This window comes from Helianthus annuus, chromosome 16 (genome assembly GCF_002127325.2).
Source record: "Helianthus annuus cultivar XRQ/B chromosome 16, HanXRQr2.0-SUNRISE, whole genome shotgun sequence".
In the NCBI taxonomy this organism is placed as follows: domain Eukaryota; kingdom Viridiplantae; phylum Streptophyta; class Magnoliopsida; order Asterales; family Asteraceae; genus Helianthus; species Helianthus annuus.
The window spans coordinates 198669019-198694164 of record NC_035448.2 but is presented as its reverse complement, the minus strand read 5'-3'; the positions used below and the strand labels follow the sequence as shown (position 1 = coordinate 198694164).

General features: G+C 37.3%; 1 protein-coding gene across 1 annotated transcript; it reads left to right on the top strand.

Moving 5' to 3' along the window:
- The first annotated feature begins 5397 nt into the window (after positions 1 to 5397).
- LOC110920352 (cold-inducible RNA-binding protein-like) lies at positions 5398 to 5913 on the top strand. Its single transcript, XM_022164565.1, has one exon. It carries the CDS (start codon positions 5398 to 5400, stop codon positions 5911 to 5913), a length of 516 nt encoding a protein of 171 aa, XP_022020257.1.
- The last annotated feature ends 19233 nt before the right edge of the window (positions 5914 to 25146 follow it).

Here is a 25146-nt window from a genome sequence, read left to right as displayed (position 1 = left end):
TTACTTTACAGAGGTGGAGTGAGTCTTGACGGTGTCACATCAACGTGGGTGGCTTTATTTAGCAAACGTAATATTCTGTTGGGAAACATGTTAATAAGTTGTCTTAGGACAAGAGACGGTAATTCTTGACATGGCCCGTTAATCCGATCAAAATTTGATATGAAAAAAACAAGTTTAGGTCGATTAATATGGCCTGTTTAAAAAGATAGATCAAGTTAGGGTTGACTCGTACTAAAAATGGGTCGGGTTCAGGATGACCTGTATAAAGACAGGTTGACCCGTTAACCCGTTTAACTATTTAGAAAAAAAGATTATGTTTTTGTTTTTTCCGTTTTTATTTTACATGGTTAGTTATAATAATTGTTAGTTTTGACACATCATATTATTTATTTGTCACACTCATATTCATCATTAAACATGTTATCGATAACCTGCTTAAACCCAACAACTATCTTAAAAATCATCAACTTGTATTAGAGATAGGCATAATAACCGGTTCCAAACCCGACCCGGTAGACTCGACCTGAAACCAGTTCCAGTTCCTACCCGTTGTATAGAAGAACCGGTTCCGGGTTCAAAAAACCCGTACGTTCTTACCCGGTTCCACATTTTATATAAAAAAAATAGGTTCTTACTCGGAACCGGTTCATTCGTAAACAAATTAACCCGCTGCATTAAAATAAAACCGATTACATTACAACCAAACATTATATTACATTAAAACATTACATTAACATAAAACCAAACATCATAACTAAACATAACACTAACATAAAACACACTCAAACCAACATCACATAACCACACTAAACCTTCGAAGAACCGGTTCCGGATGATTCACCGCCTTCACTTTTCTTCGTCGTAGCCTTTGTAACCAGACAATGACGGCCGGTGTGTTTTTTAAGCGTCGAGTTTGCCGTAACCTTCATGAACTTGCCACAAACTTTGCACTGTTCCATCTCATGGCTATCGGTCATTAAGCACAGGTCAAAGTGCTTCCAAACTTGGGGGTTTCTTTTGGTTTCCAAAACCATGACCATTTCATCGTTGCACGCCATAACCGATTTGAGGAATAACTTGAAAGTTGAAACTGGTTTGAGTGGGAGTAAGTTTTGTTTGATGGTGATATGCATATAAATACTTGAAAACGATTTTAATGGCAATAAATCGATTTCTAACGACATTATAGACGTTGGAATCGATTCCGGCAGGTTTTGCAACTTTTTTCTGGAAGTTACCCAGAGGAACCGGTTACAATCTACCCGGATTCGATTACTAACGGTTCCGGTAAGTTTGGTTTAAAACCAGGTAGGAACCGGAACAGGTTCCTACAAGAATTGGTTCCATTCAAACTCAGTCAAGAACCGGGTACGGTTAGAAACCGGTTCCGGGTATAAAAAAAACCCCGATTTTCCCATCTCTAACTTGTATGACTCATTTAAAAATATGGGTTAAACAGGTCGGGTTCGGGATGACCCGAATTTAATATGGGTTGGGTTAGGGTTGAAATCTTTGACCCGCATAATAATATGGGTCAGGTTCGGGTTGAATATTTCAACCCACCAACCCGCTAACCCGCAACCCGTCAACCCGCCAACCCATTAACCCGACACGATTGACACCCCTATCTAGGACTAGGACGTGTCACGTGTGTATTGTACTGTTGTGGTACGAGTTAAGCCAAACCAAAAAATAGATGTAAAAATGTTGAATTATGCACATGTCTTGTGGGGTGTTCATTTTTCGAATTTAGATTGAAACGTAAATTATTATATTAGAAAGGAATAACTAAGTCAAACGGTAAAAAAAACACGTTCAATAACGTTTAAACGATGATAAGAAGAAGCAATTTTAGCACGTCTAAATAAGTAAGTGTTAGGATCGGAGGCTGTCATGATTGTGTTTGTTTGTATAATTTGAACAAATCAACATAAATGAACAGAGTTTAAGTGCAGCGGAAATGAACAACAAACTTTGTAAACACAATCAAAAGAGAAAATAGTTTTGATAAACACTTGCTTTACTTCAAGCTGAATGATTACAACCAAGTCAAAAGATTACAAAGCATGCTTACAAAACTAAGCTCCCCATCAGCCTGATACTTCAAGGTTGGTTGCACAAGATTAAAGGATTGAATTGAGGAGAAGGCTCACCCAAAACGATCAAATGTAACAGTACAGAGTACTGCTCCATTTATAGGTAATCCAAACCACTGAGGCATCTCAGCTGACATCACCATGAAAGTGACATCTAACAGACTAACAAACTCTATCTACTGTTCTATAACTACTGACCATACAGACATTGATTACATTCTAAACACTAATGTATAAACACTGACTCTTCATTCCACTAATGTAGTCAACCACTGTTGTTTGAGCAACAGTGCTTTCTTCAAAGGGTGATCAGGCCTTGAATGGGCAGTGCTTTAACTCTTCAGCAGTACTTGGATTCCGTCAGTAGATTGAGGTTCAGCCTTTAAACTTCATCAGTGCTTTGGCTTAACAGTAGTTTACAGGATCAGCACTTGTTGATTAAGGGCAGTACTTGGAGCATATCAGATGTTGGATTCACTGTCAAGGGGAAAGCTTAATGTAAACAGCTGCTTATGATAAATCCACTGTGGTGATCCGGTTTTAGCTTTCATTGTCTGTTCCTCTGGTAGGGTTCAATCCCAACAGTAAGTTGTACGGTTAAATAAACACATCTAAATGTAAAAGTTAGATTTAATTATAAGAAAAGAAAAGAAAATAAATAAAAGTTTTAAATGTATAAATGATTGAGTGATAAAATAGAACATAAGAAAAAAAATTGATTAAATTACATGTAACTAATTTTATTTTATTAAAGTTCAATGGTTGAATAATAAATTTACTGGAGACAGTGGAATAAGATATAAATTCTTTGTGATTTTTGTCCATTATGAATATTCTTTCATCTTTTCTTTTTCTTTTCTAATTTTTGGGTTTTTTTTTAAGTTTTAGTCGAACCTGGTGTTCTACATGTAACAAAACGAACGGTCTAATACTGACCGAATAACATTAGTACTTAGTACTGAAATTGATATTCGTTTATATTGTTTCGATAGATGTAAACACATCTCGGTATTTTTTGGTCGTATCATGACTTTTTTTTTTGTTTCTCTTTCGGTAAGTGTCAGTATCTTAATGAACCGAACCAGTATCAAATGAATTTCTGCCATTAACATTATTTTTACTATTACGTCTACGTTTTCATTAATTTTTGGGTCACCCCGCTGCAGAGCACGAATGTAACCCACTAGTTGGTTAAAATAAGAGAAGAATAATAATTGATTTTAATTAAAGGATGAAAATGTAAAAAATAGACTAGAAGATGAAAAAAAATCATTATTACTAAAGTTGATTTTTAAATAATTAATTAATATAAAGTATATGAATAAAAAGGTTATTAGAAATTAGCTTATTACATTTAGTCTATAAAAAGTTACAAGTGGGTAGAGTGATAAATACGTTTTTAAAGAGGCGATGCGTCGATACAAAAATAAGCATCGGGTCATTTCCTCACACGTCCAGGAATGGGAGGTTATGCAAACCAATAAGAAGTGGGCGCCGGTTCCAAACGAGGTTGCAAGCGCTAAACGAACAAAAACTTCGGAGACCGGAAGTTATAGTGTTGGGGGCTCGGACGCACGATGTCGGATAAATATAAACGACGAGTCGGAATTTGACGAAGAAAAGCACGTAGTTCGAGAGGAGGCACGTCCGCCAGGAAGGGACAAAGCCAAAAAGGCAGCGGCTGTAAAAAAAAACCCTCATCGGGGGCGGTTCGAAAATGGATGACTTGATGGCCCAGTTCAAAGCATATACCAAGGTCACAACCCAAAAGGCAGAAGCGAAGCAACGTGAAGTGGACGAACGAGTTCGTTGAAGTAAGAGGCAGTAGAACTAAAGGAATGGGAGATAATGACAGCGGATATCAACTCGTATCCGGAAGAAGAACGTCCAGTTTTGCGTAAAATGAAAGAAAAGATCGCTAAAAATGGAATTCTTAGGATTATTAATTTTTCCCAATATAGAATTTTTTTAAGTTATGTTTTTTTTATATAATGTTTTTTTAATATTAATGATCTTATCTCATAACTTATTAAATGTTAAAAAACATGTTGAATTTAAAAAAAAAAATAATGAGGGGAGGCCCATCCTCTATCCCCTTGTTCCATCCTTGAAGGGGCATCCTCATTGGATGTTGATATGACGATGACATGGAGAGGCATCCTCCAAGGACTTACATCCTTCACACCGCATAATCTTATGTACAAGTCTACTATTCATGACGAAAGGGTCTAGTGGTATAATATGTGATAAATACAAATTTAGGTAGTGTTTAGATAAAAATATGATGTTTAAAAAAGAAATGGTACAAGTCTACCGTTTGTATAATCTAAAATTTTTCCTATCATTTACACTATGATAATAAATGTGACAACACTAATACCTAAATTAATTTAGAAAGTAATCCGTATAGAAAAAAAATATATATATGTGGCAATATGGCACTCATACACTTTTGCGAGTCCCTGATCTCTGAATTGAGGTCAACGAGGCTCTTCAACGCTCTGATTGGCATTTCCTGTTAACCGGCAAAATAAAACACTGTTAGCCTCGTCACGGAGGGCCCCGAGAGGGGATCCGTGATCAAGCTCCGCGTGAGAATAAGAAAGCTTGCCGAAGAAAATGGAGTCTATTCCTACGAGTAATGGTCTCCGGAATATCCTTGGTGTGAACCCTAGATTGAATGCGTTAAATGTGATCCGAAGAATGTCCGGAGTAAATGAAGTGTGAGTGTAGGTCGAGTGTAAGGAGAATTGAATGCTTACATTGGGTGATATTGTGCTCGTCCTCTTTTCGGCGGTCTGCTTCATCCTCGTACTCTTTTCGACAGTCTTTCTCTTTCCAGCTACAGGCATTAAATGCCTTCTGCAAGAGAACTGACGTGCCAAGTTCCCGCCTTTTTCTCTTGTTACGTTTGTATGAAGTAGCAATGTTATCTGGGCTTATTCAAGAGCCCAATTAAAACGCCCAAGACGAGGATCCCCAATCCAAAGGCCCTCATTGGCACACTTAAACATTCTACATAACATGTTAAATTAAGTGTGTTAATATTCACACATCCCTCCACTCTATGTTTATCTATATATACATAGATAGATTTAGAAAGGTGAGAGTTAATCGTAGTTGAACAAGGATAAGTCCTCGTATGCACATGAGATTGTCGATCTCTCTAAATATGTTCTGAACTTGATTGCTTAGTAGGCCTGAGACTGATCGCGGCTATCGTGTTATAGTTTAGCTTGATCGGTTCGAGTCCTATTAACCTTTTAAAGCTCAGTTTTGGTTTCGGATTGGAGTCATGATCATGGGGGTAAATCAAAAAGACATAACTAAGTTCTTTGTTTCTAATCTGCCGGAGAAGTGTAGTTCCAAGGATATCGGGGAGGTTTTCAGTAGATTCGGTGAAGTTGCTGAGGTGTACGTTGCAAGAAAAAGGGATAAGTTAGGTAACCGATTTGGGTTTGTTTCCTTCAGAGGGGTGCGAGACAAAAGGGCAATGGAACAGTGTTTGAAGGACATTAATATGGGTAATTTCAAACTTGTGGTTAACGTGGCAAGATTTGCAGCGGAAAATAACGATGGAAGTCAGCAGCCGGAGAAGAATTATAATCCTTCGAGAAGTTTTGGCGAAAATTTTATGGGTGGTGGCAAGGGTCAGCATAGCATGCCCCAGCCCAACAGTAACTTCGCTCCAAACCCCTGGGGATCTTCGTTCAGGGACACTCTGATGGGCTCTTCCAAGGGAGTTGGTTTGGATGATAAGATGGTTGAAGTGTCCCAGTTCGTGAAACTGTTGGGGGAGTGGAAAATAAGAGTTTGATTGTTAGGACTAAAGATCTCACTACTCTGGTTAAAATGGATAAACTTTTGAAAGAAGCTGATAGCCCTATATTGGAGCTCAAGTACGTGGGGGGTCTATATATGCCTCCTGGTTTTCATGAACTCGGTTAAGATGAATAATTTCTTAGAACTCAATTATAACGTGAAGGTTTGGTTCTCTTCGGCTGAAGTATGGAGAGGTCAATCTCTCCCGAACGTATCGCATGGCTTAAAGTTATCGGAGTTCCGCTTCATCTTCTGGATAATGAATTTTTTTTTCTATTGGAAGAAAATTTGGTAAGGCCGTGCATGCTTCTAGCCTGTCTAAGGAAGATAAAGATTTTTCGTTTGATTTAATTGGCGTATTAGTGGGGGACGGTAATAGAATTCCGGATTCTATAACTCTGATTTGGAAGGAAAAAAGATTCAAAGTATGGATAGGAGAAGATGTCTGGGATTGGATTCCAGACTGTATTTCCGGTTGCGATGTTTGGGAGGGCCTGTCGGAGAATGATGGAGTTGATGCCGGCGAGACTCAGTCGTCTGCGGAGGAGTTATTCAGGCCGCCGGTAGTCCCTCCGACTTCCTCGATAGCCGAAAAGACGGGTAGTCAGAGGGGTGGTTTCGTTAACGGCAGGGTGGCAAATGAAGAGGTGGACACTAATGATGTCAGGAACTCAGGGGATTTTGTGTTTAATGGGGCGCCGATTTTGGTTTCCGAGATGGGGGGAAAAGAGCAAGGTTGCATGGAAGAAAGGGATATCCCAACAACAGTTAATGTTGTTAGGGTGGCCTTTGCCAGGTGGAGCTGGATCAGTTAAGGCCCAAAGGGGCAGGCATGTAATCCTAAAGCCCAAGAAATTTTTTTAAGTAAGACAGGGGAGCCCACGGTTAAGAAAAGTGTTAGGAGACTTTATTTGTAAGTATTGAAGAAAATCACAATCAACTGGATCTATGAAGAGATAACAGTCCTGAAGATCACAGCAAAAAGAAGAAGATCAGATAGTACAACTGAAATGCGCAGCATCTACTTCAAAGAATCACAAGTTGATCAAGAGCTTATTTGGATTATGAGAGAAGGTCATTTCTGATGGATCTGATGATATTTCTGATGAAATATCCTCAGTTTCTGACGATTCTGATCATCAGATTTTCTGATGATTTGTTCACCAGAATTTCTGATGAAGTGGTTTATCAGAAATTCTGATGAATACCCCACTTGTCTAAAACCAAGCTCTATCCTGCCACCAATGACCGAAGCAACTGACATTATTGGATATCATGATTACAAAGGCAACTTGAACGTTGGATTCAATGAATATGTCAAATTGCTACCTTTTGCAGGACTTATTGCATGAATAAACTATTGTTTATTCATGTACCCAGCCTTCTATAAATAGAAGGCCCAACCAGCAAAAGACAATTGAGTTTGAAGCTTAGCATTCATATACAAACACCCAAACTCCATTGCCCTCTTACCCACAGAATTCAAGATTCATTTGTATTAGATAATAATCTTACAATCACCTTGTAAACTATTTTGTTTCAAAGTGATATAAATTTGATAATTCTGTAGGTCTTGTTTCTGAAAGTCTAATTTCCATTTCCGCACATCTTTTTCACATCTACTGAAATCGCTTGCAATATTATGTAATAATAAGTTTAGGCCATACTAGGTCCAACAATTGGTATCAGAGCAGATTGAATAAACTATTTTCAAACGATCAATCGCTCATCTTCTTTTTTCTAAATATGGCCAGCTTTCAATCCTGGAATAATGCTTTTAACATTGGTTCTATGTCTAAGCCTCCGACTCTGGTCAGAGAGGAATACCCCCAGTGGAAAATCAGGATGGTCAATTTTCTTAATGGTCATGACCGAGCTCTGTTTCAATCCATTGAAAGGGGTCCACATATACCAATGACTAAAATACCAGCAATTCCAGCAACTGACCAATCACCTACTATCCCTGCCTCCCGAGCTCCTAAAAGTGAAACACTTTGGAGTGAGGAAGACAAGGAAAAGGTGGCTGGGGATGAAAGGGCAAAGTCACTCTTAATAATGGCCATCCCCAATGACATATTTTCACAAGTTGATGCATGTGCATCAGCTAAGGAAATATGGGATCAGTGGGAAAATCTTTGTGAAGGAGGAGAAAGGATGAGAAGAAACAAGAGAACAAACAATGTTTCCTCATATGAGAGGTTTAAAAGTTTACATAATGAAAGATTAAATGATACATATCAAAGATTTACAAAACTTTTAAACGAGCTAAAGAAATTTGGAATAACAAAGTCAAATGATGAAAGAAACATAAAATTTCTTGATGCTTTACCTAGAGAATGGAGAAGTCTAACCATGACTTTGTCCTCAACCTTAGAACTAGGAAACATGAGTCTTCATGACTTATACAGCATCTTGATCCCTAGAGAGGAAGAAATATTTGAAGAAACCATTCAAAGAGGGGGATCTTTAGCTCTTATCTCAAACTCACAAAGACCAACAGCTTCCAATGATCCACAACCTTCAAATAGCCAAAGTTTTGAAATTTCTGATACTTCATCAGATTTTTCAGATTTTGCTGAAGCTATAACACTACTCACCAAAACATTTGAGCAGAGGTTGAGGGGAGGAGGCTAGAGATACCAGAGGAGTGACAGAGGGAGGATGGATAGAAGATCTAAGGAAGAAGTTAGATCTAAGGATAAGGGGAAAGCTGAGGTTGTGTGCTACAAGTGCAAGCAAAGAGGTCATTATGCATCAGAATGCAAGACCAAGAAGCTGAAAGCTGTTGGTTACTATGAGAAGAAGCTTGAAGAAGCAGCAGCAGTAAGTCAGCTTATTTGCTGGGACAGATACATGGCTATCTGATGACTATTCTGATGAAGAAGAAGAAGAAATGGCCAACTTCTGTCTCATGGCACTTTCTGATGACATACCAGAAACTTCAGGACAACAGGTAAATTTAGACAATCTTGATCTTGAACACAAGCTAAGTGAGCTCATGTCAGATTTTCTAAATCTGCAAGTTAAACATCAATCAGATGGTAAAAAATCTGATGAGTTGCAAAGGACCTTGAACAAAATTATTCTTGAAAACCAATTACTAATAGAACAAAGTTTAGATCAAAGAGCTAAAATTGAGTTCTATGAAAACAAAAGAAAAGATCTTTACAAGAAAATCAATGATAAAGAAATTAATGTAAGAGGTTTTCAACAAGCCAAAGAATTTATAAACTTCATTGAGTCCACACCAAAGAACAAAGGAGAGGGTTTGGGATATGTAAGAACAAGCAACAGCAAACCCATTGTCTTTGTAACAGCAACTCAACTGATTTCTGATAAATTTTCATCAGAATCTGATTCTGAAACTTGCAAGTCAACCTGTTCTGAATACTCTTTTGATAAACCCAGCTTTGAACCAAAAAGAAGTGAATGCAAACAAGAGTCTGTAAAAACTACAGAGGCAGTTCACTTATTTTTTTCAAGATTATCCCATCATACCATCACAAGAAGGAATATCAAAAAATTCTGATGAATCTTGTATGTGTGTTGACATACTGAAGCTTGTTCAACACCATCTCCAAAAGAAAAATGCAAAATCTGTTAATGGCTCAGCATATAACAGAATTTCTGATGAAAAGTCAACAAGAAAAAATAAAGTGTTTAAAATTTCATCAGAAAGAGTACCCAAGCGTGCCTGGGTACCAAAAACCCTCTAACCATTCCATTTCAGGACCATCATGTGCAGCAGATCTGGTACTGCGATTCAGGAAGCTCCAAGCACATGATTAGAGATAGGAGCTTACTCAGCAACTTTGTTTCAAAGCTGGGTAAATTAGTAAATTTTGGAAATGGAGTGAAAGGGTGGATCATGGGATAAGGATGTATAAAGTACGGATGCTTGACCATTGAAAAAGTAGCCTATGTTGAAGGCTTAAAGTATAATTTGCTAAGTTGTGGTCAATTCTGTGACAAAGGTTTTCAGGTAACCTTTTTACCAGAAAAATGCTTGCTAATAGGTATGGATGATAACAAAATCTATTTAAGTGGCAAACGAATAAGACAATCAATATACTACTTTGATTTCAAAGAAGAAAATGAACGTCCAAAATTATGTTTATTTTCTAAAATCAACAAAGGAAGTAGTTGGTTGTGGCATAAAAGGTTGGCCCACTTAAATTTCAAAAACCTAAGCAAACTAGCAAGTAAGGGTCTGGTAAAAGGATTACCTTTTATATCTTCTAAAAAGGATAAAATTTGTGATACTTGTGAGATGGGAAAATTGAAAAGAAGCTCACATAAATCAATTTCTGAGTCTTCCATAACACAAAATTTGGAACTTTTACACATGGATTTGTGTGGACCAATAAGCACATAAAGTTTTTCTGGGAAGAAATATATACTAGTAATAGTTGATGATTTTTCCAGATATACTTAGGTCGAATTTTTAAAGAAGAAAAGTGAAACACCTGATCTGATCATTAATTTTATCAAGAAAATTGAAAATCTGTCAAAATTAACAGTCAGAAGATTAGATCAGACAATGGGACAGAATTTAAAAATTCAAAAATTGAGAGCTTTCTTGTAAGTAAAGGAATCTCTCATGATTTTTCTGCTCCCAGAACCCCTCAACAGAATGGGGTTGTTGAAAGAAAGAATAGAACCTTAGTATAAGCTGCCAGAACAATGCTTGCTTATGCTAAAATGCCCACTCACTTTTGGGCAGAAGCAATAGCAAATGCATGTTTTACTCAAAACAGAACCCTAATCAACAAAAGGCTAAACAAAACACCTTACAACATTATTAATGGAAGAATTCCAAGTGTAAAATTTTTACACACATTTGGTTGTAGATGTTTTGTTTCAATGATTTTGAAAGCCTTGAAAAATTTGACAGAAAAGCAGAAAAAGGTATTTTTCTTGGATATTCATTTTCCTCAAAAGCTTATAGAATTTTTATTCTTAACACAAGGACAATCAAAGAAAGTTTGTATGTTTCATTTGATGACTCATCAGAAACAGAGGTTTCTGATGAATACATGAAAGAAATAAATTTTTCTGACAAACAAGAAAATTATGAACATCTCTTTGAAATGATATCTGAAGATTTCCTAGAACATGATAAATCTCTCACATATAAATCAACAGATATTTCATGTACTAACCCTGCAGAACAAGAGGCAATTACACACAACAGAGGCAATTGTTCAGGAGGAAACTTCAAATCCATCAGAACCAACAACTTTTCACAACAAGTTAAGATGGATCAAAGGACATGTTCATTCTGATATCATTGGCAATCCAGCTGATGGTGTGAGAAAAAGATCTGCAACTGCACATGAGTGTGCATATGCTGGGTTCTTGAGCAAGATAGAACCCAAGTCTGCCAAAGAAGCTCTGAATGAATCAGACTGGATTCAAGCTCTGCAAGAAGAGCTTGATCAGTTTGAAAAGAGCAAGGTATGGGATCTGGTACCCAAGCCTAAGGACAAATCTGTCATAGGCTCAAAATGGGTATTCAGGAATAAATCTGATGAGAATGGCATAATCACCAGGAACAAAGCAAGGTTAGTGGTCAAAGGTTACTGTCAACAAGAAGATATTGATTATGATGAAACTTTTGCACCAGTAGCTAGATTAGAAGCTGTAAGAATTTTTCTTGCTTATGCTGCGTCCAAGGATTTCAAAGTTTAATGGATGTAAAATCAGCTTTCTTGAATGGTAAAATTGAGGAAGAAGTTTATGTGCAGCAACCAGAAGGCTTTGTTGATCCAAAATTTCAAAATCATGTTTATAAATTAAACAAAGCCTTGTATGGATTGAATCAAGCTCCTAGAGCCTGGTATGAAACATTATCAAACTTCTTACTCAATACTGGGTTTACCAAAGGTACTATTGACACCACACTTTTCCACAAAACACACAAAGGTCATACTTTTTTGGTCCAGATATATGTTGATGACATTATATTTGGATCAACAAATGAAAATTTTTGTAAAAAGTTTCAAAAGTTGATGACCAGCCACTTTGAAATGAGTATGATGGGTGAGTTAACCTTTTTCTTAGGATTACAAGTTAAACAAAGAATTGATGGAATACTTTTTAGTCAATCAAAATATGTGAAAACAATTCAACAAAAATACTCACTTGAAAACTGCTCTGTTTCAAAAACTCCCATGGCAACAGGGAACAAATTAGATTCTGATAAAGATGGAATCAGTGTAGATATTAAAACCTATAGAGGGATGATAGGGTCATTGCTATATTTGACTGCAAGCCGACCAGATATCATGTTTGCTACATGCTTTCTGGCCAGATATCAATGTGATCCTAAAGAATCCCACTTAAAAGCTGTAAAAAGGGTTTTCAAGTATCTAAAAGGCACATCAGAACTTGGTCTCTGGTATCCAAAGGATACAAACCTTGAATTAATTGCATACACAGATGCAGATTATGCAGGGTGCAAGATTGACAGAAAAAGCACATCTGGTGCTTGTCAGATCTTGGGAGAAAAATTGGTATGTTGGGCAAGCAAGAAGCAAAATTGTGTTGCCACATCAACAACAGAATCAGAATATGTAGCAGCAGCAAGTTGCTGTTCACAAGTGCCGTGGATGCAAACTCAACTGAAGGACTATGGAGTAAATCTGACAAAAATACCAATTCTATGTGATTCAAAGAGTGCAATTGCAATAACAGAAAATCCAGTTCATCACTCAAGAGCCAAACACATAGATGTCAGATATCACTTCATAAAAGACCATGTGGATAAAGGTAACATAGAAATGTATTTTGTTCCAACTGAAAACCAAATTGCTGATATATTTACAAAGCCTCTTGATGAAAAGAGACACAACTTTTTGATCAGCAAACTGGGCATGGTAAATTTAAAAGATGAAAATTTTTCAGAATGCAAAGTGACACAAATTGAAAACCAAATTGATGATCATCAAAAATCTTATAATCAAAGATTAATTAAACAGAGGTCTGATAAAGAAATCCATCAATCTGATGGAACATCAGAAGGTCTGATAAATCTTCAATGAATGTGATGATTTATCAGAAAATCTGAAGAAGTATCAGAAAATCTGATAAAATCATCAGAAATTCTGATACAACATCAGAAACTTTGTTTAAACAGTAGAATGATCATTAATCATCAAGGATTCCTATCTTCATACATATCCCATTTATATAAATTAATAGTTGTGCAAAGTTTATTTTTGTATTTTTTTGTGTGTGTATTTTATTAAAAAAACAAAAAGGGGGAAAAGTAACATGCATATCAAGATAAAATTCAGAAAAATCAACCATCACAAGAAATTTTTTGCAGAAAATTGAATTTTTTTTTCTTACGATACCAATGCATGCAACATCATTTTTACATAAGGAGTTTAAGAGACACGTAGGCACTAAAATGATTAGGAGCTATGAAAGTAGCCGCCTAGCTATTTAATGCTTACTCACACATGAGGCTTAGTAGACTGTCATATTCACTGCAACAGATATTGTCTTAATTGAAGTGATGAAAATAAAAACCTTTTGCTGTTATTATCATTTATGAGGAACTATCACTTTCATCTATAAATATTAACAACCTGAAAATGACTTACTTCACATCAAAATCATCTCTTCAAAAGCCCTTCTTCAGAAACTTCTTACTTTAGAAATGGGTCACCCAAAATCAGTGAAAGTTACTCAATTCCCTCTCCCACTTCACCGACATCATAATCTAAGGCTAAGATCTAACTTGGAAGGACCTGCATGGGAGGACTGCAGGTATGTGTATAATATGATCATGCGAAGTCCCTTGGGCTTTGCTGTATCAACACATGTCACTATATATCCACAACTTCTACAAGAGTTCTGGTGGAATGCTCAAATCGTTTTGAGTGGCACTTCCATGTGGATTGATAGCAAAGTTGTGGGGGTAAAAATCACCCTAAAGGAGGAAACACTCAGAGATGTCCTTCGGTTGGATAATGATCAGGAAAACACCTTCCTGGATAAGGCATATGTGCAACAAACCTTGACAGAAATGGGCTATCATTCAAACAACGTGTCAAGGCAAGTTAGCAAATCTGGTTTTATACCACCTTTCCAGTATTTGGTAACACAGCTGAGTGTCTGCTTTTCTAAAAAGATTGGGCACTTCAGTGAGCTGTCCCATAGGATGATGGAAGTGATTCATGCTGTTGTACAGGAAAAACCTTACAACTACACTAAGTTTCTCATGAGAGACTTAGAAGTAAACATTCATGACCGTCAACCTTTTCTGATCTACCCTCGATTCGTAACCAAGGTGATCACGAGTCAGCTAGACTTTGGAGGAGTAAGAAGCTGGTATCCAAGGGAAGAGCTGGCTCTTCAAGAAAACATAAGAGATCCCACCCTGGTTCAATCAACGAATCATACTGGACGAATAATCAGTCTCTGGTTATATGTGAAGTGCATGTACAACGTACTGGATGAGGAGGAGGAGGAGTTGGTGTTTGCTTGTTTTGTTTTATTTTTTGTTTTGTTTGTTATATATTAAGTTTGCCTTATTTCTTGTCTTCTTAAAAAAAACAACAAAAAAATTGTTAATTGATCTAGGGGGAACTTAGACAATATGTCTAATGATAACAAGAAAAATCTGGTAAAAATCTAATGAAATCTGATAGGATTCAGCGAAACTCAGAAAATCTGATATTTTTTTCAGAAAACCCATTAAACCATCAGAATTTTTTCAAACATCAGAAAATTCTCAAGATAAACTGAAGATCTGATAAAATATCAGATAATCAAATTTTGAAAAATATCTTGACTACCAGGAAGTTTGATAAGTCAACAGAAAGAAGCATCAGAAAATACTGTCTTTAACCAGATTCAAAGAAACTTCTGAACATCTAAATTTTTAAAATAAGTTTCTTTCAAAATATTTTTTTCTGAGGACTGGAACAAGCTATATGACAAATACTTCCCGAAAATCAGAACAAAGGTGTGGAGTTCAAAACTGCAATGTAAGTAAAAAAAATCTTCAAACTCTACTTATTCCCTCTCATCTAAAAAAATTGCTGATTCAATTTCTGTAAATGAATCAAATGCATTCCGATGATATATATAAAGGAAATTCATCTCTCAAAAGCATTACTTAAAGATTTTCTAATATATATCATCAAGTGGAAAACTTGGGAAGATACATAATCGAAGAAAAGGTTTCTATTGGACCTTTTCGAAACAAAAGGGGTCCCACATGAAGAAAGGGTGCAAGTTGGACATTAGTGTTTATCTGCTAAATCCTTGGTATCTCTAACTTTCTTTAAAAGATTTACATTAAGTTAGAGATAAACCAAAGGTTTTTCAAAAATGGTTGTTTCCTAAATGGATTAAAACATCATAAAGGTGTCATTAAACACCTTGAATACAAACAACCCACGAAAAACACTCAAAAATCTCTGTCCCTATTCACTATAAATACATCATTCGGAAAACAGAGACTTCCATCTTCAACCTTCAAAACTTAAAACCCTAAAACCCTTTTTCCAAAACAAAACCAAATTCTCAAATGGAAGCTACCAACATCAACATACCACCAATTGAACACTCTGTTCCGTTAATCATGAAGCTGAATTTCTTCCATTAAAGAGCAACAATGAAGCAATGAATGATGACGTTGAAGAGTATGACATAAATTGTCAAATTCTCATTGAATTTATGATCAGATGCCCGATAGCTTAAGCTCTTACAAAGACTAGAGAGGTACCAGAAAGAATCCTACAACAAGTTGTGAAAACTCTCAAAGTCTCAAGTCAAATGGAGCTAACAGCACATGTGTGGGAAAATATCTTCATTACAATCTCACTGGAGAAAATAAGGGAATGTTTAGAACTACCCTTAAACCAAGGGTATGAAGAAGCACCAGAAAAAGAAGATATGTTCGCACAACTTGATGCTGTAATGGGCTGCAAGACAAAAATTTCAAAGATCAATGAATTCAAGAGAAACAAGCTACCTGCCTTCTAGCAAGTATTAATGGAGATCCTGAACAAGTGTTTATCATCAAAGATTGGAGGTACAGACCAGATAAATATGAATGTTCTGACAATCATGTTCAGCCTCATAAATGGGTTGAATATGGATTTTGGAACAGAAATATTTAATCTGATCAGAAGATCAATTCTTACTAAAACTGGAAGGATAGATTCACATCCACCCTTTCCCAGATTTCTGTCAATCATAATTTCTGATGCATTTTCTGAAAGGAACCTACAAATTCCAAAATCAAAAATTATCTGGAAAACAGAAATTATGAGACCTTGGAGTGCTGCAGGGTCTTGGAAGTCAGATTTTGATGTACCTGTTCTGTCAGAAAGAATGATGTATCTGATACCAGAAGAATCACCATCAGAGACCTATGTCCACTGAACAACTTCACAAGGAACTTAAAGATACACTTGCCACTGAGAAAACAACTACAGAAAGAAAACTTGATCTGATACTGGAAGAAATCAGAAATAAAAAATCAGAGATCAATGCCTTATCAGAAACTGTCAAAGCTGTGCAGAAGCAGACAAAAGATAACACTGCAGTTCTCAACAAACTACAAGAGTCATCAGAAAACAGAGAGAGCTCATCAGAATTCAAGAAAGCTCTCAATGAACTACAAGACATCAAGAAACAGATGGCTGGAGTTGCAACTGCAGGAGAAAGCTCAAGTTCAGGAAGAATTCTTGAAGAAATACAGTTTCTCAGAGCTAACAACAGCAGCATGACTGAGGCTTTTGAGAAACTGTTGGTTGAATTGACTGCACAAAGAAATCAAGAAAACCAGGAGTTTCAGAAAATGAAGAAACAAGAAGAAACAAATACTCAAGCTCTTACTAATGTTCATCTGTTAGTAAAGAGATTGCAGTATAATGTTGCCAGTCTAGCAAAGGTTGATCTTCATAAACTGAAAGCTCCAATTCCACAAGAAAGACAAGCAAGAAGATCAGAAATTCCTCAACAACAACCAGAAAACATTCAGCAAGATCAAACCAAACAAACAGAAACAGAAACACCAACAGCTAAAAAACAGAAACAACCCATGGGTCCACCTCCAGATAAACAAAAGTTATTCATGGGTCCTCCACCAAACGTCCCAAAGCCAGACACTTCAAAGGTCCAACAGAAAGAACATGTTCCAGTTCAGTCATCTTCTACAGCCATCACAGAAGAAACAGATTTTAGCATAAGGATGGACACAAAAGAAAAGAGAAGAATGGAGCATGAAGTGACCTCCTCACAAAGGCCAAGAAAAATAATGAAAGAAGATTCAGAAGGAAACATCAAAGAATCAATGGTGCTGAAAGGTCATTTACACACAATTATGTATCCTGAAGAACATCTAAAGCACTACTATTGGAAAGGTCCAGAAGACAACCCAACAAGGCCACTCTCTCCAATGAGTAAAGGTATTGTTGAAGAAAGAAACAATGGAAGCTGGGTAATTCTGCACAAACACTTGACCAATCCAATAGTATCTATTGAAAGAATTGATACTCTGACCACTGGAGGAGGTATACTGGGTAATGAAGGACAAAACAAGTATACCTTGATCAGAAAAGATAAAAATGAACAAAGGGTTACTGATGCAGATCTGGCTGATGATATTCATCCAATGGACGTAGTCAAAATGAAGAATATCATTGATATAGAGAAAGGGAATACAGTTGTGATCAGAAGAGCCCTTGACTGTCTCAAAAGTGTAGGAGCAAAGTTATACAACAGGGCTGCACTGGCAGATTTTGATCTATGTATCAATTTTGAGTATAGCAACAAAGTACAAATACCTCCTCCCAACACCACAATTCCAGCTGAAATTCCTTCTAAACTAGTGAGAACTGGAGCAATCTTTGAAAAACCAGAAATGTGTGTAGTCTTCAAAGATGCTAATGAAGAGAAAGCTCTGTTCAGAATCAGTGAAATATGCAGGTATTCAAATCAAACTCTAAAATATATAAGAAACTGCATGAATGAGAAACAAGAGCAGCTCAAAAAGAAGGGAAAACACAATGAACAGCTGAGAAAAACAATTGAAAAGTGCATTGAAAACTGGATGGAAGCAAGAGGATGGTACAAAGAAATGTACAAAGAAACTCAGAAGGCAATAGATCACAAGAAAAAGCTGAAACCAGGGGATAAATACAGAAGTGGAGTAAAGATCAATTAATGAATTGATGAGATTGAATTTCTGTTTTTGAACAATATTTTAAGTTTTTTTTTCTGTTTTAAACAATGGTTGGTTTGATTATGTTTCTGAACTTAGTTGCTTGATTTTTTCTTTTCAATGATTATTTAAAAAGTTGTTTATGTTGAAATAGATAGTTCATTTTCTAATACTTAGGGGGAAACTGTTAGGAAACTTTATTTGTAAGTATTGAAGAAAATCACAATTAACTGGATCTATGAAGAGATAACATTCCTGAAGATCACAGCAAAAAGAAGAAGATCAGATAGTACAATTGAAATGCACAGCATCTACTTCAAAGAATCACAAGTTGATCAAGAGCTGATTTGGATTATCAGAGAAGGTCATTTCTGATGGATCTGATGATATTTCTGATGAAATATCCTCAGTTTCTGACGATTCTGATGATCAGATTTTCTGATGATTTGTTCACCAGAATTTCTGATGAAGTGGTTTATCAGAAAATCTGATAAATACCCCACTTATCTAAAACCAAGCTCTATCCTGCCACCAATGACCGAAGCAACTAACATTATTGGATATCATGATTACAAAGGCAACTCGAACGTTGGATTCAATGAATATGTCAAATTGCTACTTTTTGCAGGACTTATTGCATGAATAAACTATTGTTTATTCATGTACCCATCCTTCTATAAATAGAAGGCCCAACCAGCAGAAGACAATTGAGTTTGAAGCTTAGCATTCATATACAAACACCCAAAGTCCATTGCCCTTCTCACCCACAGAATTCAAGATTCATTTGTATTAGATAATAATCTTACAATCACCTTGTAAACTATTTGTTTCAAAGTGATATAAACTTGATAATTCTGTAGGTCTTGTTTCTGAAAGTCTGATTTCCATTTCCGCACATGTTTTTCACATCTATTGAAATCACTTGCCATATTACGTAAAAAGAAGTTGTTTAGGCCATACTGGGTCCAACAAAAAGAAGAAAAATGGATGACCCTTTGGGCTTTTTATCTCGAGAGAGATCAGGGAAACAACTAATAATGGCCTCGAGTCGGAAGAAAGGAAAGATGGGGAGGTTTCGAAGTCTTTCGACCTAAATAGAACGGTTCACGAAGCTTCCGATTCCAACATGGCCGACGCAGCTCAGGGTGAGGAGGGTGGGGCTCAGGTAGTCGGAGAAAGGTCGGAACCAACCTGCACCGAGGAGCCGAGACCGTCTGTGGTCTCGATTTTGAAGGAGACAGAGCTTACGATTGAATTGGGGAAACAAGTTGGAGCTGATTTGCAAAACCACAAGGTGCTGATGGAAGATATGATCAGGGGTGAAGGATTTCAAACGGGTAAGTCATGAATTTCTTGACTATTAATATCAAGGGTATAGGGGGGATATCAAAAGCTAGGTGGGTGAAAGAGTTAAGAATGAATCACAAGGTCAGTTTTGTAGCTTTACAAGAATCTCAGATGGAAACAATTAGCAGGGATGGAATTTCAAAATTTTGGGGTGGTAATAATTTCGAGATGGAGTTCGTGGGGGCTTCAGGCAGATCGGGTGGTCTGGTTAGTTTTTGGGATCCAAAATTTTTTCGGTTACAAGGGGTCTCCAAGGATAGAAATTTCTTGATGCTTAAAGGTTCATTGGTCGGTAGTAATCAGGAGTTAAACATTAAATATTTACGCTCCTTAGAGACTAGCAGATAAAAAGAATCTTTGGGATATGCTCAAGGAGATTATTGGATCTGGGTCGGGTCAGTGGTTGTTACTAGGTGACTTCAACGCGGTTAGAAATCCAGAAGAAAGGAAGAATACCTTGTTGAACAGAGCTTGTGCGTTAGAATTCAACGAATTCATTAATTCGGTTGACCTGGTGGAGTATTTTATGAGAGGTCGCAGGTTTACGTGCCTTGCCCCGAATTCAAACAAGCTTAGTAAGTTAGATCGTATGCTGGTGTGTAAAGGTTTTTTTCGAGTCGTGGCCGGAGGCGTGTCTTAGAGCGTTACCGCATTTGCACTCCGATTATTGTCCTCTTATCTTGGAAACTGTAAAGTTTAATTTCGGGCCCAAACCTTTCAAGTTCTTCAACTCGTGGCTTGAGTTGGATGGTTTGATAGAGTGGTGGAAAACGTGGTGGATTCTTTTGTCAGTAGTGGGGGGAGCCGGATGTGATACTTTCCTTGAAGGTTAGGCACGTAAGGGACTGTATTAAAAGATGGAGGAAAACTGTGATAGATAAAAATAAGGAAGACTCTCTAAGGGATAAAGAAGAGCTTGAAAAAGTGGATAAAGTTTGTGATTCTAGGGATCTCACCGAAGAAGAAATGTGGATTAAGGAGGAATGCCTCAAAAACATTAAGGAAAGGGATTTTTTGGCGGCCTTAGATCTTAGACAAAAATCGCGTTGTCGTTGGGCGGTGGATGGGGATGAGAACTCGGCTTTCTTTCATAGATTTATCAACAATAGAAAGAAAACTAACGGTATTCTGGGCCTTAACATAGGAGGTGTGTGGGTTTCTAATCCTAAGGCTATTAAAAAAGAGGTATTCGGCTTTTTTAGAGATCACTTTACTGAAGCGGTTAGAAATAGACCCATATTGACCTGCCATGGTTTAAAAAAGCTCTCGGCAGATGAATCACGTAGCATCTCGGGGCAGTTCTTGGTCAGTGAAATTAAAGATGCAGTGTTTGAGTGTGGGGAGGATAAAGCCCAGGTCCTAATGGTTTTAATTTAACTTTTTAAAGCATTTTTGGGGGTTATTCGAGTCTGATTTTAGAGACTTGATGGGCCATTTCCACGAATCAGGGTCGATTAATAAGGGAGTCGGTTCTTCTTTCATTACGCTTGTGCCCAAGATAAATGACCCGTCGGGCCTTAAGGACTACAGGCCGATTAATTTGGTAGGAATTATTAGTAAAGTAATATCGAAGATTCTAGTGAACCGGTTAAAGAAGGTGATTGGAAAGGTGGTGACGGAGTTTCAATCGACTTTTATTAAAAACAGGTATACCCTTGATAGTCCTCTTGTTCTTAGTGAGGTGTTGTCATGGTTGAAGAAGAAGGGAAAAAAGCGTTTGTGTTTAAAATTGATTTTGAAAAGGCATACAACAACGTCAATTGGGGTTTTTTGTTAAATAATATGGAGCAAATGGGGTTCTCTCAACTTTGGATTAAATGGGTTAAAGGTGTGCTCGCGTCGGCTAGATATTCGGTGTTGGTCAACGATTCGCCGACGTTTGAGTTTCAATGTCATAAAGGGATTCGGCAAGGTGATCCACTTTCACCATTCCTTTTTCTAATAGTTATGGAAGCATTTTCTTTTATTGTTAATAAGGCTTGCGATTCAGGGTGTCTCAAAGGAATTCGTCTTCCAAATGGGGGCCTGGTTATTCCCATCTCCTCTATGCGGACGACGCGTTGATCATTCGGGAGTGGGACAAGGAAAATCTTAAAGTGGTCGCCAGAATTATGAGGGTTTTTTACGCGTGTTCGGGGTTAAGAATTAACTTCCACAAATCGAATTTGTTTGGGGTGGGTGTGGATGAAGAAGAGAGTTCTCAAATGGCGGCGTTGGTGGGTTGTTTAAAAGGAGACTTTCCCTTTAAATATTTGGGAATCCCTTTGGGCGCTAACATGAACCGCATAAGAAACTGGGATCCTATTATGAGCATTTTCTAGAAACGCCTTTCCTCTTGGAAAACGAATTCTCTATCCATTGGGGGTCGGGTTGTCATTATCAAATCAGTTTTGGAGAGTTTACATGTTTATTATTTTTTGATTTTTAAAGCTCCGAATAAAGTGATCGAAAGGTTGGAGTCAATGATGAAGAATTTTTTATGGGGCGGCTCGGAGGAAGTTAGGAAGATGCATTGGGTAGCGTGGGACATGGTCACCCGTCCGAAAAAATGGGTGGTCTAGGTATTTGCAGGCTCAAATCCGTGAATGAGGCTTTGTTGGTGAAATGGGTTTGGAGATTTCAGGTGGAAGAAGAGAAGCTATGGAGGAAAGTGATAATGGCGTGTCACGGAAAGAGAAGAAAGTGGTCCATTCTCCCATCTAATCCTGCTTTAATTGGAGTTTGGAAGAATATTACAAATTTAGAATCTAAAGTCTTATTCAAAGGGAAAAAAATACACAGTTATATCATAGGGGTTATGGGAAACGGGGAAAGTATTAGATTTTGGAGAGACAATTGGGTTGGCGAAGTTCCGTTAATGTTCAAGTGGCCTAGGTTGTTTGCGATTGAAGAAAATAAAGATTGTCGACTTGTTGATTGATTCCCGGAGATTGGTGGTAGGGCTGTCCAAACTGCTTTAAATGAGCCGTTGGAATTCTCTATCCAAACTGTTTACTTGTGAGCATTTTCCAGAAACGCCTTTCCTCTTGGAAAGCTCGACGATCGCTCGAAAAATGCTCGTTCGATTCCCGCTCAGTTTGTAAATGAGCCGCTCGGACCGGTTCGATTCAAATTCAATCCAAGCATGAGCAAAGGTCCGGTCGCTCGTCGATCGCTCGGTTTCGCTCGAATTATTTTTATAATTAACAAACCATAAAAGTTGTTATGTAATGTGTAGAACTTAATGGTTTTGTTTAATGCTTGTGTTTATAGGTTATATGTTGATTTGAAGTGGAATTTTGTGGATAGAGATGATCAAGCTTAAAGAAGAAGTTTATGGCTTTGGAACTAAATGACAATTTGTATTTCGAACTTTATTTTGTGCTTCTTGACAATTTGTATTTTGAACATTTTTAGAATTATGATTTTAGTTATGTATTGCTTTTGTTAGTAAAGTGTTTGACATGTTTTAATTTAGTTAGGATTTGTTTTTATTGAACGCATCCTTATAATTCAATCGAGCGAAAACAATCCGCTCGATTTTTTTAGGATTTGATAAAAACCGAGCGAAACCAAGGGAAAATGATCCGATCGATTCAAATTATCCGAGCATGAGCATCACTTTTGTGCTCGGTTTTGCAAATTCGATCCAATCGGATCAAATCGGTTGTAATTCAATCCGAGCATGAGCAGACCCTCGATCGGATCGGATCAGCTCATGAACACCCCTAATTGGTGGCACTGGTATATGGAGGTGGAGATGGTCTAAGAACTCTTTAAATGAGTTGGAAGCGGCTGACCTGGAGGAGTGCCTGAGTTTGCTTTACGGTTTTAGTCTCACAGCTGGGGCGGACAAGTGGAAGTGGTCTCCGGAGTCCTCAGGCATTTTCTCCAATGCTTCGGTTAAGGCGTTGGCAGTGGAGACCGTCATTGATGATAACAGTGTGTGGAAATGGAAAGGAGGGTGGATCCCAGCAAAATGTAAGATTTTTATTTGGAGAGCGGTTATCGACCGCATTCCAACTAGGAAGGCATTAGCTAGGAGGAACGTCCAGATTGAGTCGGAAGATTGCCCTTTTTGCGGAGAAACTCCTGAAACGGTGGACCATATTTTTTCGGCTTACGAGGTGTCGTCTGCGGTTTGGCAAAGGCTAAGTGCTTGGGCCAAGATCCTTCCTATCTTTGCCTTTGCTTCAAGGATTTGCTAGCTTGTCACAAAAGGGTCCGTGGGGGGTAAGAAATCAAAAGATATTGTTCGGGGGCTCATAGTGCTGGCGTGTTGGTGTATTTGGAAAGCTAGGAACGCTATTGTTTTCTCGAACGGCAGAGGTAATAGTGATGAGATCTTCGGGGAGGTTAAATCGCTAGGTTTTCTTTGGTTAAAATGTAGATCGAATCATAGGAACATTGTTTGGAGAGATTGGTGTAATTATCCTATGTATATGTTGTTTGGCCTGTGTTTTTTAGCGTGGCCGGCTGGTGTTAATGAAATTTTCATTTAAAAAAAAAGATAGATTTAGAAAGAGATAGAATAAAAAGATGTGGTGTGGAAATAATACAAACCTAAATTAATCTTGAAAGTTAATGTTCAACGATTGGAATCTGATAAATATATAAATAATACTAATTTAAAATTAATATAATATGCGGCTAGTAGGAAAAAAAAGTTTTATAATATAAACGAAATTCGGAGTCGTTGTAATCCACGTGAAGTAAACACCAAGTTGTTATACAGTAAACAAGCTTTTGAAAGTTAAGTTTTATTACTTTATATATTGTAGAATATACTTTTCATAAATAATGATTGTCATGTAATAATAAAATTTGACCTAAAATATTAGAAGCCGTTGTATCATCATATAATTTGGTACCGTTTTCAATTGTTGGTGGAACTTATTACCGTTACTAATGTGCATTTCCGTTGGGTACATCACACACATATTCTACAATTTTAGATCATTCAAAATAATTTTAGTTCGATTAATTAAAGTTTTAAATACAAAACTGTAAAAACCTAATAATATATGTTCGTATGCTCCGATATGGTGAAAAAGAAAAAGAATTATATGTTTACAATAAGTGTCTAATTTAATTTTACTATGGAATGACGATAGAATGAGTTTAATCGAAGTCTGTTTGATATATTTCTTACGATTTTCTAATTAGTTACTGTGTATTTGAACCTTTTTCATTCTAAATCATTGTATGCATATTCAAAGTATCTTTTTCGTTCTACATGATTGTATGAATTATCTTGGTCTTGGAAGAAGATTCCTTATACGGCTAAGGAGTTGGAACAGATGCAGGCGCTTATGTCTGTGATGCAGCAGGTGCATTTCAAGGCGGGAGCAGATTTATGGAGATGGGACGGTGGGCCGGGTGGGTCATTTTCGGTAGCTGCGGTTAGGAAGTGGCTCGCTGACTCGCGTCCAGGTGTGAATATTCCAACTCTTGATTGGTGTAAATGGGTTCCCACTAAATGTAACATCTTTATGTGACGTCTTATGATGAAGCGGCTTCCCACCAAGTTGGCGTTATTAAGCAGGAACATTAACATTGATAATAGTAGTTATGTTTTCTGTGGGGACGGTGAGTAGGGGTGCAAACGAGCCGAGCTACTCGCGAGCTACTCGAGCTCGGCTCGAAAAAAAAGCTCGAACGAGCCGAGCTTAAACGAGCCCGAGCTTTGCTTATCGAGTTCGAGCCGGCTCGCGA

Coding starts and splice junctions, on each gene's coding strand:
- LOC110920352 (XM_022164565.1), top strand. CDS start 5,398: ATGGGGGTAAATCAAAAAGACATAACTAAGTTCTTTGTTTCTAATCTG.